This window comes from Sapajus apella, unplaced genomic scaffold, assembly GCF_009761245.1.
Source record: "Sapajus apella isolate SASKATOON/1434 unplaced genomic scaffold, GSC_monkey_1.0 scaffold59, whole genome shotgun sequence".
Taxonomy (NCBI): domain Eukaryota; kingdom Metazoa; phylum Chordata; class Mammalia; order Primates; family Cebidae; genus Sapajus; species Sapajus apella.
The window spans coordinates 3685134-3700621 of NW_022436999.1; the positions used below are offsets into that span (position 1 = coordinate 3685134).

The 15488-nt window shown below is 40.3% G+C and overlaps 1 protein-coding gene across 5 annotated transcripts in view; it reads right to left on the reverse strand.

Annotated features, from left to right (window-relative positions):
* The window catches only part of SLC39A9 (solute carrier family 39 member 9), a 53759-nt gene that overhangs the window by 37631 nt on the left and 640 nt on the right, over positions 1-15488 (reverse strand). The window contains exon 1 of one of the 5 annotated variants that reach the window (XM_032245802.1): positions 14677-15484. The exons of 3 other annotated variants lie outside the window; for them this stretch is intronic. In XM_032245802.1, coding sequence (XP_032101693.1) covers positions 14677-14772 — 96 coding nt within the window. In that variant the 5' untranslated portion in view covers positions 14773-15484. Of the gene's footprint in view, positions 1-14676; positions 15485-15488 lie in introns of those variants that run through there. One more of the 5 variants, XM_032245801.1, reaches the window with a different exon arrangement.

Consider the following 15488-nt stretch of genomic DNA (forward strand, 5'->3'; position numbering starts at 1 on the left):
TAATCCCAACACTTTGGGAGGCCAAGGTGGGAGGATCATGAGGTCAAGAGATCTAGACCATCCTGGCCAACATGGTGAAACCCCGTATCTACTAAAAATACAAAACTTAACTGGGCATGGTAGCAGGCACCTGTAGTCCCAGCTACGAGGGAGGCTGAGGCAGGAGAATCACTTGAACCTGGGAGGTGGAGGTTGCAGTGAGCTGAGATGGTGTCACTGCACTCCAGCCTGGTGACAGAGCAAGACTCTGTCTCTAAATACATACATACATACATATATACATACATACATACATAAATAAAATGGCCATAATAGAATTTCATCATAATAAATGTGAGGCAATGCTTTCATTCATCTTATTAGTGCAAACATCTTCTATGACATATATTTCTTCCAAGGAGCTCAAAACTCAGCTCTTGTTATTTATTTATTTATTTGAGACGAAGTCTTGCTCTGTGGCCCAGGCTGGAGTGCAGTGGCACAACTCGGTTTACTGCCGCCACCACCTCCCAGGTTCAAGCAATTCTCCTGTCTCAGCCTCCCTAGTAGCTGAGATTGCAGGTGCATGCCACCACACGTGGATAATTTTTTTATATTTTTGGTAGAGAAGGGTTTCACCATTTTGGCCAGGCTAGTCTCAAACTCCTGAACTTAAGTGATCCACCCACGTTAGCCTCCCAAAGTGCTGGGATTACAGGCACAAGACACTGCACCCAGCCTTTTTTTCTTTGTTTTGTTTTGAGACAACTCTGTCACCCAGTCTTGAGTGCAGTGACATGATCATGGCTCACTGCAGCCTCAAACTGCTGGGCTCAAGCGATCTTCCCACCCCAGCTTCCTGAGTAGTTAAAGCCACTGGTGTGCACTGCCATGCCCAGCTAATTTTTAAATATTATTGTAGAGATGGGGTCTCTCTATGTTGCTCAGGCTGGTCTCAAACTCCTAGACTCAAGTGATCCTCCCACGTCAGCTTCCCAAAGTGCTGGGATTACAGGCCACTGTGCTGAGCCTCAGTCCTTGTTTTAATCTTCAGCAAAGCAATGTAAAGATTGTCCTACAAAATTTTTATCAGCCTGATAAATGTCTATGAGCCTTTTCATGGTAACCAATATTACAGAGACAACACTCTTGATGAAAAGAACCAGTAGCCCAAAACAATAAGCATTACTGCCACAGGTTGTAATTTCTATTTTAATTTGAAAAAAATTCTTTACCTGATCATTTTAGACTCAATCTGATTTATTTTAAGAACTAGAATTGTGGATTCACATTATTTGTATGGCTGTATTCTTTCACACAACTTGGGATTCAATCTCAAGTTGTGTTTCTATTAAAGTTAACAAAATGCTGACAGGTTCTCTTTTGCTTATGGTAAATCACTAAAAGGTTTACAGTATTTAAATGGAGAACTGCAAATTCCAAGTGTCATTCAAGATGAAAAGAGAGTTCCCAAAGCAACAATTTCTGTCAGTGAAATGAAGTATTTGCTCAGGAGAGGCATGAACTGTGTACAATGCCATTGGTTTTATGTTATCTCATTTTAGAAGTTCACAGTTGCAGCCTGACTGAACCAAAGGATCTGCCAGATATATTAATTAAAACAACAGCTTGCACTCTATGCCATTAACCATCAGCATAAGCTTTGAAGTCAGTTTAATTTCTTGGTAGACACCAAGGTAGTTAAATGGTCTTTATTCCTATGTTCACAGAAACAGTCAACAAATTGTTTGGTTCACCTAAATACAAGCCAACAATTTTAAAAGCTTTTTTTTTTTTATTGAGATGGAGTCTCACCCTGTGGGCCAGCTGGAGTGCAGTGGCATAAACTTGGCTCACTGCAACCTCCGCCTCCTGGGTTCAAGCACTTCTCCTGCCTCAGCCTCCTGAGTAGCAGGGCTTATAGACATGTGCCACTACACCCGGCTAACTTTTGTATTTTTAGTAGAGAAAGGGTTTCACCGTTGGCCAGGCTGGTCTTGAACTCCTGACCTCAAGTGATCCACCCACCTCAGCCTCCCATTGTGTTGGGATTACTGGCATGAGCCACCGCAGGCAGCCTTTAAAAGCTTTGGATATGGAAAATATTTTATCTCAAGCTTCCTTGTGCCACGCCCATTTTAGTAGTCAAAGCACCAACTATGGCTTCCTAAAAGAAACCCCCCAAAAATCAAAGGTACATCTCTTATTCTAAGATTGATCCCTTCAAAGTTCCAGGCACTGAAAAGATAAAATAACACAGGTTATGGGGTGACTCTTGCTCAGGTAACAAAGTTTTTCCCCATATTCTTACAAACAAAACTGTTTCAAGAGATATTTCCTAATGTCAATTTAGCCACTACATTATCTGCTGCTAAGTGTTAGCAACAGGTAATAAAGAAAACTCAGATCTGATTTGGTTCTTCAAGTCCTCACAGCTGAAAAAAGATGCCCAAAGCTTCCTGGCTCTAAGTAGCAGCTGTGTGAAACTGGACAAGTCTTTAACCTTCCTGGGCTTCGTGTCCTGTGTGAGAAGGGGCTACTGCTACTGTTAGTATTATTGTGTAGGAGCAGGGTATTAGTGCACTTAGCAGAGTAGGTGTTGTTATTACTTGTCTTCAACATCATCAGTAGCATGCAAAAAAAGCTTCTAAGCACCTCCACTGCAAGAATAACCAAAGTTCCAGTGAACAAAGCTACAACTTTGCCATGTTGCAGGGGCATATGGGCTTCCTTTTTCTGAATTCATTTGACATCAAGGTTACTTAACATCTTCTAAGGCAGTAATAACAAGCAATGACTTTATTAATGTCATTTCCTCCAATCTTGGAAAATAGATTAATTTATTTTTCTTTTTGCATAAAATTCCTTTCTAAACATAAAAGACCTAATATAAATCCCATAAGATTGTTTGATGTAACTACAAAGCCAAAACAAACAAAAATCCATTGAAAAAGAACCTGGAAAAATATTTCCAATAAAGGTATCATTGACACATAAGTTCAACTGAACTGAGCAACTAAAATAGTATATATACCTTTTCTTCTAAGAAATTAGTACAGTTTTTTAAATGAACAATGATAATGTTTGTAAGAATACAGTGTTGTTAGCCTTGGTTGGAAAAAATGCATTTTTAATAACTGGTAATATAGATTGAGAACCTTCCGAAGAAGATTCATGCCCTTTAGCCCTATCATTCTACCCCTGAAAAAACAATCTAAAATATAGTCATTGCTTTAGACACAAAAATATTCATGCAACACTATTATCATGACAAAAATGTAAAAACAAATTAAATGCATATTAAGAATTTCTGTACATAATTGAATGTAATGAGGACATTTAAAAAAATGCCCAAGGCCAGGCACAGTGTCCCCCACCTGCAATCCCAGCACTTTGGGAGGCCAAGGCAGGAGAATCGATTACTTGAGCCCAGGAGTTTGAGATCAGCCTGGGCAACATAGTGAGACCTCCCCTCTACAAAAAATACAAAAATTAGCTGGGCCTGGTGGCGCGTGCCTGAGTCCCAGCTACTTGGGAGGCTGAGGTAGAAGGATCACCTGAACCCAGGAGGCGAAGTTTGCAGTGAGCAGAAATCATGCCACTGCACTCCAGCCTGGGTGACAAAGTGAGACCCTGCCTTAACAACAACAACAAAAAATGCCTACAACAAATTTTTGAGAATAAAGGAAAATGCTTATGATATACTATCAGGTTATAAAAGGGAGAATGTAAATTGTACATATCAACCATAATTAACTATGTTAAAAACGCAAACAGAACAAAAAGAAACAACTGTTATTAGTGATTCTAACTGAACAGGATAATACTTTTATTTTCCTTTTACACATTACCACATTTTCTAAATTTTCCAGTGTCTTTGAAAAAATTGTTAATTTAATTAGAGGCTATATAAACAGGGGCTTTGTACTTACTGAACTTGAAGCCCAGTTTCCTTATCTACAAGCAGGACAAGAATTCTTTCCTTTCAAGGTTACTGTTAAAATCAACATAGAACCTGACATATCAGTTGACATGTGGTAATTATTATACTATAGTCGAATTAGAGAACATAGTGTCTTTAATGTGAACATAGAGATGTCTTCCCCTCTACTAAGTAGTTCTAAACAACTGCACTTTGACATTGTGTAATAATTACAAATGTTTTTCAGTCTCTCCCACCCCCACTGCCATGCTATAACTTATTTCCTCTACTTGCCTGCCCACCCCTTCCAGTTTGCAGAAGGCTTAGAAACCAGGCAGTCCAGAGGCTTGTTGACTCACAGACATGAGTTGTTTGGCCCACACAGTGATGCCATATTTGAGTAAGTGGCCAAAGGGTCAGGAGACTTGATATAAAAATCCAGATTTCTAGCTTTGGAAGAATAGGAAAATTTGGTGTCGTCAAATGGTAAGTGCTCTTTAGACGCCCCCAGTTCTCACTTTTCCCTAACAACTCCCAGGCACTGTCACTGAAGGTCAGCTGCCATATATCATGACAATGGGGCTGTTTTATCTCACTCCAGGCTTAATTCTCTGTTCAGCCTCATTTGATTTTATGATCCATTACCTACCTGTATCACTCAGGTCCATTCATGAAAGAGAAAGCATAAAGCAATTTGAAGAGACAAAGTTTAACATAAAGAATACCTACAAAAGGGGGCCAGGTGAGGTGGCTCACACCTGTAATCCCATCCCTTTGGGAGGCCAAGATGGGTGGATCACCTGAGGTCAGGAGTTTGAGAACAGCCCAGCCAACATGGCAAAACCCCATCTCTACTAAAAATACAAAAATTAGCTGGGTGCGGTAGCAGGCACCCACAATCCCAGCTACTTGGGAGGCTGAAGCAGGAGAATCGCTTGAACCCAGGAGACAGAGGTTGTGGTGAGCCAAGATCGTCCCACTGCACTCCAGCCTAGGCAACAGAGTGAGGCTCCATTAAAAAAAAAAAAAAAAAAAAAAAAAAGAATACTTATAAAAGTATAAAAGGAGACTAGAATTATGAAATTATGAGGAATTGACTCCTAAGAGAGAACCCTAAGAATATAATAGCAGATATAAGGTACAGCAACTATTCTAGAACTGAGATAAGAGTGCTCAAAGATTGGGAGGCCGAGGCGGGTGGATCACGAGGTCAAGAGATCGAGACCATCCTGGTCAACATGGTGAAACCCCGTCTCTACTAAAAATACAAAAAATTAGCTGGGCATGGTAGCGCATGCCTGTAATCCCAGCTACTCAGGAGGCTGAGGCAGGAGAATTGCCTGAACCCAGGAGCAGGTTGCAGTGAGCCGAGATTGCGCCATTGCACTCCAGCCTCAGTAACAAGAGCGAAACTCCATCTCAGGAAAAAAAAAAAAGAGTGCTCAGAGAAGGGGCCCCACAAAGGCTGAGATCCAAATCCTGTTGAAAAGGGAATAGGTGGGGCTCAGTGAATGGCAGAGAACTTTCTATGGCACCATGCTGGTAGAACTTGGTGAAAATCTGTACTCTTTGTTTTGGGGAAAGCTGTTCATGGAAAAGTGACTCACTGGCAAGTCTATAAAGCTGCCCAAGAGGAGTGCCGGGGGAAGTACTGACTGCTGGATGTGTGAGCAGCTGTGTGTGCAGGAGCCTGGGGCTGAGAAGCCACTGGTGGTGCAGGAGCTGGCTGTGAGAGAACCCTGGGCCAAGGCTGGAAAAGCCACAGCCACATGTGCTGGAGGAAGCTGTGAAGAAGCTGGGTGACCTACAGGAATTGGACACCGGGGTGGCTGCCTGTGCTATAGGAAACAGTGCTGGACAAGCGTGCCAGAACCAAGAAGGGAAACCACTTCCACTTATAATTTCTCTCCAGTACGCCTTGCAGACAAAGCATAACATTGTGCCAGTTGGTAGAGGAAAAATACTTGAGGGGCCCAGAAGCATTTTTTGCAGAGTAGTCAATGAAGAGTGAATTTAAAGCTGAGAGGCGATAAATTGATAAGTGGCTCACTCGCTTACCAGAATTACATTAAAAAGATACACACGAGCCAAAGGAGAACCAAGAACAGTAAACAGCAAACAAAATGCTTGCTCTCCAGGATATTTGGCTAATAAGAGACTTTTCTGGTCCTTTAGATTAATGTGGATTCCGGATGGCCAAGTTCTACACAGGGAGGTGCCACCAAAATTCTTCTCCTTCATCATCATTATGGTAAGTAACATTTATTAAGTATTTATTATGCCAGGCATGCCCTATTACAGTCACTTTACATATATTAGCTCATTTCACCCTCATAACAATCCTATGAGGTAGGTACTTCTATTATCTCCACCTAAATACAAGGAAACAGGGACACATAAAGTTCAATTTGCCCAGGTTCACAAAGCCAGTAAATGGCAGAGCCATAAACTACAAGTCTAGCTCCAGAATATATAATCTTAAGCACTATGCTAAATTGTTTCTCTGCAAGACATACTTGTTCAGTTTTTGGCTTTTAGCATCTGTCTTCTTTCCCCAATTTGTCTTTGTCAAATGCATAATGAATTAATGAAAGGAGCATACAGCAAGGTGTAGGAGCTAGGGTACAATGTTTTGGTTAATAGAAAATTAACCTCAGGCTGGGCACGATGACTCATATCTGTAATCCCAGTACTTTGGGAGGCTGAGGCGGGTGTATCACCTGAGGTCAGGAGTTCCAGACCAGACTGGCCAACATGGTGAAACTCCATCTCTCTAAAAATACAAAAATTAGCTGGGCGTGGTAGCAGGTGCCAGCTACTTGGGAGGCTGAGGCAGAATTGCTTGAACCTGAGAGAAGGAGGTTGCAGTGAGCCAGGATCGTGCCACTGCACTCCAGCCTGGGCAATAAGAGCAAAACTTCATCTCAGAAACAAAAAAAAAAAAAAAAAAAAGAAAGAAAGAAAATTAACCTCAGATAAATACAGGATTTGCAACAGATAGTTTGATGTAATTATCTATTAGTTACCCTCAAGACCTTTTCATTTAAAAATGAATTTCCATATAAGAATTTCCAGTCCAACTAATACTTATTTCCATTTTATTTCAATAAAGTTAAAAATGAATATTAGTATTCAAGGAGGATTAACATTTCCATAATTTCTTTATAGGTTTTCAGAAATACCAGTACTCAATTATATTACTTTTTATTTTTTTTTTTTTGAGATGGAGTCTTGCTCTGTTGCCCAAGCTGGAACGCCACAGTGCAATCTCAGCTCACTGTGATCTCCGCCTCCAGGGTTCAAACAACTCTCCTGCCTCAGCCTCCCGAGTAGCTGAGATTACAGGCATGAGCCACTGTGCCCAGCCAGTACTACTGCTACCTGGAATTCCAGAGTGAGCTGAAGGGGATTTTATCATTCAACAAAAGTCTCATCGCTAAATTCTTTAATTAGACAAGAGGTTAAGATTGTCATATACAGAAACATTCTGAATCCATTTCAGGTCATCTTCTCTTGAAAAGGATGTCACTTCTCAAGCAGCACAATTTAGGACGACAAAGCTGTGAAGATGTCAAGTGTGAAATTAATCTTGGATAGTTCACAATGGGAACTACTTCAAATTCCAAAATGGCAGATGTTAGCTTAAAGGGCATCTATGACATATTAACATTTTTTTTAAAATTTCTTTGTATTTATATTAACATATTTCTTATAGGTTTCAATGGTATTTGGAGATTGTTTACCTCTGGAGTTCCAAGTTCTGCTACACTGACTAGGCAGAAAGCATGAGATATACTGTCGAAGGTATGAAACATGTTCCTAATTTGGGGAACTAAAGGCACCAATTTAGATAGATCCTATTTTCATTCCTTCTTTACACTGTTTATTAGAAAAGGCAACATTTAGTAGTCAAGTGATTTGGCAATGGGAATCTAAATGACTTAGTTCCAAATCCCAGTTCTACCACAGTCTGTGACTTCCAGGCCGAGTTTGCTCATTTGTAAAGTGAGGTTTAACATTATCTCATAGTCTTGTCCTGAGGATTAAGAAGACAGTGCACATCAGTGCCTGGTCCATAGAGCTCAAAAAACATTATTATTATATTATTATGCAGATAAGTCTTAATTACATTTATCAACATAGTATCCTGGAGAAAACAAAGTTTTTCAGGAAAATAATATTGAATCAGATTATATCCAGATTTTATTTCATCCAAACTTAGTTTTATCAAAGATCCTTATGAGACAATAATCTGTAGTTCAATCTGAGAAAAGACAAGCTGATTATTTCTTTGCAGATATGGATAAATTTACTGAGATTGCAAAGTTTAAAATCTTGTAATTTACATTCATTCATTTGAGACAGGATCTCACTCTGTTGCCCAGATTGGTCTCAAACTCCTGCAATCTTCCAGCTTCAGCCTTCTAAAGCACTAGAGTTACAGGCATGAGCCACCATGCCTGGCTGAAATCTTAGAATTTTCAAATGAAATTTCAAACAGGTATAAAATCTCTTGTATCACCGTAAGAGAATAAGAGCAATGTACCAGACAATATAAAAGTTCTTAAAAGGCCGGGCGCGGTGGCTCAAGCCTGTAATCCCAGCACTTTGGGAGGCCGAGGTGGGTGGATCACGAGGTCAAGAGATCGAGACCATCCTGGTCAACACGGTGAAACCCCGTCTCTACTAAAAATACAAAAAATTAGCTGGGCATGGTGGCGTGTGCCTGTAATCCCAGCTACTCAGGAGGCTGAGGCAGGAGAATTGCCTGAACCCAGGAGGCGGAGGTTGCGGTGAGCCGAGATCGTGCCATTGCACTCCAGCCTGGGTAACATGAGTGAAACTCCGTCTCAAAAAAAAAAAAAAAAAAAAAAAAGTTCTTAAAAATGTAACTTTGTTAAACCTACTTCAGAGAGAACCTATTGCAAAGACAGAAGCATACTGAACAAATATGTTCTTCAGACACAATAAACCTTTGATTTGAAGGGAACTCAAACCCCTAAAGATACTTATTATGAATGAGTCATTTATTATAATCAGACACTGATATGGTTTGGTTGTGTCCCCACCCAAATCTCATCTTGAGTTGTAATTCCCATAATCTCCATGAGTCATGGGAGGGACACAAGGGAGGTAATTTAATCATGGGGGGTGGTTAACCTCATGCTGTTCTCGTGATAGTGAGCTCTCACAAGATCTTATGGTTTTATAAGGGGTTTTCCCCTTTTTGTTCAGCACTTCTCCATCCTGCCGCCCCACGAAGAAGGATGTGTTCGCCTCCGCTTCTGCCAAGATTGTAGGCTTCCTTAGGTGTCCCTGGATGTGCTGAACTGTGAGTTAATTAAACCTCTTTCCTTTGTAAATTACCCAGTCTCAGGTATGTCTCTATTAGCAATGTGAGAATGGACTAATACAGACACAAAACTTTAAAACATAAAAAACAAAACAAAGCTTAAAATGAGAGTAAGTATAATCAAGAAAAGAAAGTTAAATACTAAGAAAAATACTATAAAGCAGGGACGGTAGAGGAAAAGCCCTGGCCTCTCCAAATAGAATGTTAATGGTGAATAGTAATGCAAATCCCAAAACAAGACCTTTGAATTCCAAACAAATTGCCGAGATGTTTCAGTGACTGGGAAGGGGTTAAGGGAAGGAGCTTCCCCATTATTATGTATGTTTCTAAATAAAAGGTTTAAAATTATAAATTAGAACAAAGTTATAAAAATGAAAATCTTTAAAAGTTTTTTCTTATCAGTACTGAGAATCTGCCTCAACATTTTTCAAAGTTTTTAGTATGCTCTAGACAGTGTTAAGCCTATGTTTATATTATTTTAACCTCACAACAATCCCAGAAGGTCATTTAACAGAATAGACTTAAATTTTAATAGCTTGTTCAAGTAGTGACACTGATTTTGAATAATACTGTCTTAAACAGTCCCTTTTGAAATCAGTGCATTATTAATCATATTAAACTTTAAAATCATCCTAAGATGCCAGGCGTGGTGGCTCATGTTTGTAATGCCAGCACTTTGGGAGGCCAAGGCGGGCGATCACTTGAGAGGTCAGGAGTTCAAGACCATCCTGGCCAACATGGTGAAACCCTGTCTCTATCAGAAATACAAAAATTTGCTGGGCATGGTGGCACACACCTGTAGTCCCAGCTACTCAGGAGGCTGAGGTAGGACAATCGCTTGAACCCAGGAGATGGAGGTTGCAGTGAGCCGAGATCACACCACTGCACTCCAGCCTGGCGACAGAGTGAGACTCTGTCTCAAAAAAAAAAAAAAAAATCCTAAGAATAGCACGTCTTTCACCTGCCAATTTATGGAATTTATGCCACTGGTTATTTTAGGGAGCTGGTCTCGCTATGTTGCCAGTGGCTATCCACAGGTACACTTATAGCTCACCGCAATCCTGAACTCCTGGGCTCAAGTGATCCTTCCTCATTGGCAATTGGAGTAGCTGGGACTACTGGTGTGTGCTACTGCACCCAGCTTTGCTGTTTTAATACATGAAAAATGTGGCATTATAACCCAAGCTGGTCTGCAATAAGAAAAGTAGGGAAACTAAGAGTCTTCAGAAATTTTTATAACAACATGATTACAATTATAGTAGTAATTTTTTATCTGTTTGAATCTAATAACAATACATTTGCGCTTGTATTTTCTATAATTTTTTTCCACTTCATTTTCCTACTATTTCATTTTTATAAGTGTATTGGTATGGATTGAAATAAAAATTAAAAACAAAAACTAGGCTGGATGCGGTGGGTCACGCCTGTAATCCCAGCACTTTGGGAGGCCAAGGCAGGTGGATCACCTGAGGCTGGGAGATCGAGACCAGCCTGACCAACACGGTGAAACACTGTCTCTACTAAAAATACAAAATTAGCCAGGTGTGGTGGCACATGCCTATAATCCAAGCTACTCGGGAGGTTGAGGCAAGAGAATCGCTTGAATCCAGGAGGCAGAAGTTGCCCTGAGCTGAGATCGTGCCAGTGCACTCCAGCCCGGGCAACAAGAGCAAAACTCCATCTCAAAAAAAAAAAAAACACAACAAACAAACAAAAAACCTGATCCTTTACTAGACAGGCTGAGGAATACTGCTGTAGAGCTCTGAGGCAAAAACAGCTTGCTTTCTGTTACCAGCTCTGTGACAAAGAGGAGACATATTCAGGTGAGTAACAACCCTTCGACAATCAATCTGAAATCCCACTTTGGCCATCTGGTTTTTCTATCATAGCTCCATTTATCAATTGGAGCACACTGAGTTTATACTAGGTAATATGGACTCTCAACCTACTTATGTAATATTGTTATTTAGAGCCAAAGAAAACTCCTCATTAGCAATTGAATCTAAAAAAGATAAGACAGTGCTAACCATAAACTAGTATGTCTCACTCCCTTACCAAACAGGACTTCATTTGTGTAAAGCATGCTTTGGCTTCCTTTAAAAGTTAAAAGTGTTTCTCTTTCCCATATGCCGAAAAAATCAGCATCCTGATTATCAAAGTTACTTATAATTGCATTTGAGAGTCAGACTTTTTTTCCTCTGTTTTATAAATTTTTAAGGCATGAAGGTACAGTTGCCAGGTCAAAGGGCAAGGAAGAGGTCACAAAAGTATCAAGAAAGGTAGTTTTGGGGTGAGGAAAAACTGAGAGAAATCAATGTCACATAAACCTCTTGGTGGTCATATCTGGCAGTTAGACTTCACACTACCGCAATTTCAGACTACTTGATTTTAACTCGTTTTTGAATACTAATCTTTCCATAATTGATCATCTGACTTTTATTCGTGCTCTGAGAAATTCTGAAGAAAAAGTATTGAATGAGAAAGCAGCAGCAGCAAAATTAAAAACATGAATAAAAGGCATTTCTTTTCATGTAAATCAAGCTTGTCCAACCTGTGGCTCCTGGGCTGCATGCAACCCAGGAGAGCTTTGAATGAAGCCTAACAAAAATTCACAAACTTTCTTAAAACATTATGAGGTTTTTTTGCAATTATTATTATTATTATTTTTTAGCTCATCAGCTATCTTAGTGTTAGTGTATTTCATATGTGGCTCGAGATAACTCTTCTTCCAATGTGGCCCAGGGAAGCCAAAAGATTGGACACCCCTGATGTAAATAAAAGTGAACTGTAAAATATTAACACTTATCTCTAAAAAAAAGTCAGACTTCCTTAAAGAGGCAAGTTGTTTATCCTGTGTAGGAGTTTGGGGAATTATTTTGTAAGGAAAGAAATTGTGCTTTCCAGTCCCCCATGAATGAAATTTATTTTGACAAATTTACCATCTCACTAGTTTCAGTATAACATTGGTCCATAATATGGCATAATTTGCCTAGAAAAAATGTTTAGTTACCAGGGGACAGAAATCCTAGTTGAATTCTAAAATGTCTTTAAGTTATATATAACTTTCATTTTTATTTTAACAGCTCAAAATGCACTGTGTCTGCTCTAATAATAAACAGATATTATGAATGCTGCTTTATAGCATTTTAAGACCTATAGCTGGAAAAGACCACTTGACCGACAATTTAAGAAAGCCAGAAATGAAAAAACATACTAATTGTCCTTATTAATGTCCCAGATAATAACACAACTCCTGTAAACATTTCCTTCCAGTGAAAAAGCAAATAGTATATATCTGCATATTGCAATAATCATTCATGGAAGTTTGAAAAAATACTGAAATTGGTAAAGCTATAAGCATTTTATAGAAATAAAAAGTTTTACTGGTTGCTTATCAGAATTACAATTATTCATAATGTTACTTCAGTAAGTTAAAAAATACACAAACCAACCCAAATCTCACACGTCAGCCTTACTAATGTCAATTCAATTCTAATACAGTTATAAGAAAATACGGTTCTGTCAAAGGAAACAAAGCAGGTTCACGAACTGCTGGGTAGGCAGGTAACCTGAATGAATGACATAGGCTTCAAGGGCAAGGAGGACTGTGACTATCAGCTGCTACTCAGCCCATCCCAACTGTTGCCTTGAGGAAATACTGGTAAAGAACAATAATAAACTGTCTGCTAATTTAACAGTCAGCCTGTGGGGTGGATTTGGTACACAGTCTACCATGTATACCAAGAATTGGTCTGAGTCAGAAAAGCTGGATTGAAAAAATATCTCTCCCCTGATTCTAATAAACTTCATGAACCCATCCAGTCTGTACCTCACTGATCTTTCTTTCTTTCTTTTTTTTTTTTTTTTTTTTTTGAGAGACAGAGTCTCAGTATTGCCCAGGCCAACTCCTGGGCTCACACAATCCTCCCACCTTATCCTCCTGAGTAGCTAGGACTACAGGTGTGCCCCACCGCACCCAGCTTGAGTTTTTTAAGTGAAGTTAGGTAATGTATATACTTTTAAAAAATGTTGTCATTAGATGCTGAGGGGTAGAGACAAAAAAGGAAACAGAAAAAGAGCAGCAACAATTCAAGCCTCCATTCCATCTGGCTATGGGCTTACTTTTCCTCAAATTGACAACTCCTTGTCCCACCTTCTTTCCCACCCACAGGCTATTTTCACCTGCAATGTCTCCTCTTCCTCAGGTTTCTTCAAGGTAAACTTAATATTTCACTTATACCTTTCCTTTCTACTTCAGGCCATTCTACTCTCCTCTTTCCTTTGAAAGTACTTTCAGGAACAGCATTGAAAGTAGGGCCTATTTTACTGCTGAACTCTAGGACAAACTCATGAAATCTTGTTCCCTCTAAATGTAGTAGTTATTCCCCCTAAATCTTTGAACACTGTGCACTTCGTGAATTCTTTATGCCTACCTAAAGGACCTATTGGAATGTTCACTGAACAGTGTTCATCTACCCATCTTCCTTGGGACCCTCGCTTAACGTTTGTTCAAGGAATGCCAATCAAATTAACCAAAATGTTAAAACATATTAACCAAAAATTCATTGCTAAGCAAATAGATTTGAAACAACTTCAGAATATCAATTCCAATGCTCACATTTGAAAGGAACTGTGAGTTAAGAACAATCTAATTTTTCTTTCATTCATTCTAGTACAAGCATCCAAAAAACAAAACAAAACAGCTTTCCTCAGAAAGTTATGTTTGACTTTCTCAACAAGAAGTTATCATACTGACTTCAATTCATATGGACAAATAACATTCTCCATTTATTTTTTATTTTTTTTGGAGACAGGATCTCACTCTGCCATCCAGGAATCCAGGATGGAGTGCAGTGGCCCAAACACAGCTCATTGCAGCTTCAGCCACCTGGGCTCAAGCGATCCTACTACCTCAGCCTCCCTAGTAGTTAGAACAACAGAAGCACACCACCACGTGGATAACTTTAAATTTTTGGAGGGACAGGGTCTCTCCATGTTGCCCAGGCTGGTCTAGAACTCCTGGGCCCAAGTGAGCCTTCCACCTCAGCCTCCCAAAGTGCTGAGAGTACAGGCATGAGCCACTCCATTTATTTTCTTGGTAACAATATGGAACCTTGATTCCATGAAACCTCTGAGAATCAAAAGAAATGTTATGGTGCCTCTCTCCAGGAAAATGCACAGAACCTCAAAATTTTTAAGCAATTCCAGGGGATTCAGGATAGTCCAGGATCTTCAGTGGAATATCTATCTACCCCAGGTTAAGAATTCCACTGCTGAATATGAGGTTTGTTTTTAAAAATATAGTCTTGCTTAATGGGACCTTTAGCTTTGAGATTAATCAAGGGAAGCAGCTTCCCTTTGCAACTACAACTACTACCTCACAGCCATCCTGACAGCTGACAGAAAATTGATAGTTTCTTACCTCTGAGAAATTAACAGCCAAGGGAATGATGCCAGCCACGTAACACCCCACCAACATAGCCAGAGACAGCAGGCTAATGGAGATGAAATCATCCATTCTGCCCTCCTTTATTCACCCACCACCACTTGACAACAAATTTCCAGTGGCTTTAAAAGGTGCTTAGGTTCTTTAAACACGTGTAGGTGGTGCAAAGAGAGTGGGCTTTCCAGTTCTTTAGGCCTTCCCACCAGCAGATGTGTTCACGAGGCACCTTCCTCTTGAAAGTACCTGGAAACAGATCCTTTTTGCTAATATTAGCACCAGAGAAAGCTTACAGCAATCTAAGGTCCCAGGCTCTGGGTTCTCAGATGCCAGTCACAGATTCTCGTGGGTTAAGAGAGATGCGAAAAGTCAATGGTGAAAATGTGCGAATGATCAATTTCTTCGATTGTCGGAATGAGGGTGGCACAACGTCTTAGGCGGCAGCGGGTAAGTAACCCAAGCGAACCTGTTCGTTCCCTAGACGCCCCAGTCTCCAAGAGGCGGCCCTGCAGGTGATCCGCCCCCCAGGGCAGGAAACCAGCCCACCAGTCCCAGCAAACTCTCCTCCGAGCCTGGGATGAGGAAAGGAGTCCTGCACGTCTCTAACGATGGGTCCTAGGGGTTCAGCAGCAAAGTTGACACAAGGCCGTCTCTGCCCTATACCCGGTGCTGCCCATGGTACTCCACTCGGCCGGGCCTTGACCCGGTGTCGCCGATACTACAGCTGCCATGGCCGCCAAGTGGCACCTCTCTTTCCATCCACTTCCGGATTGTCTCACCGCCCCCTCCTT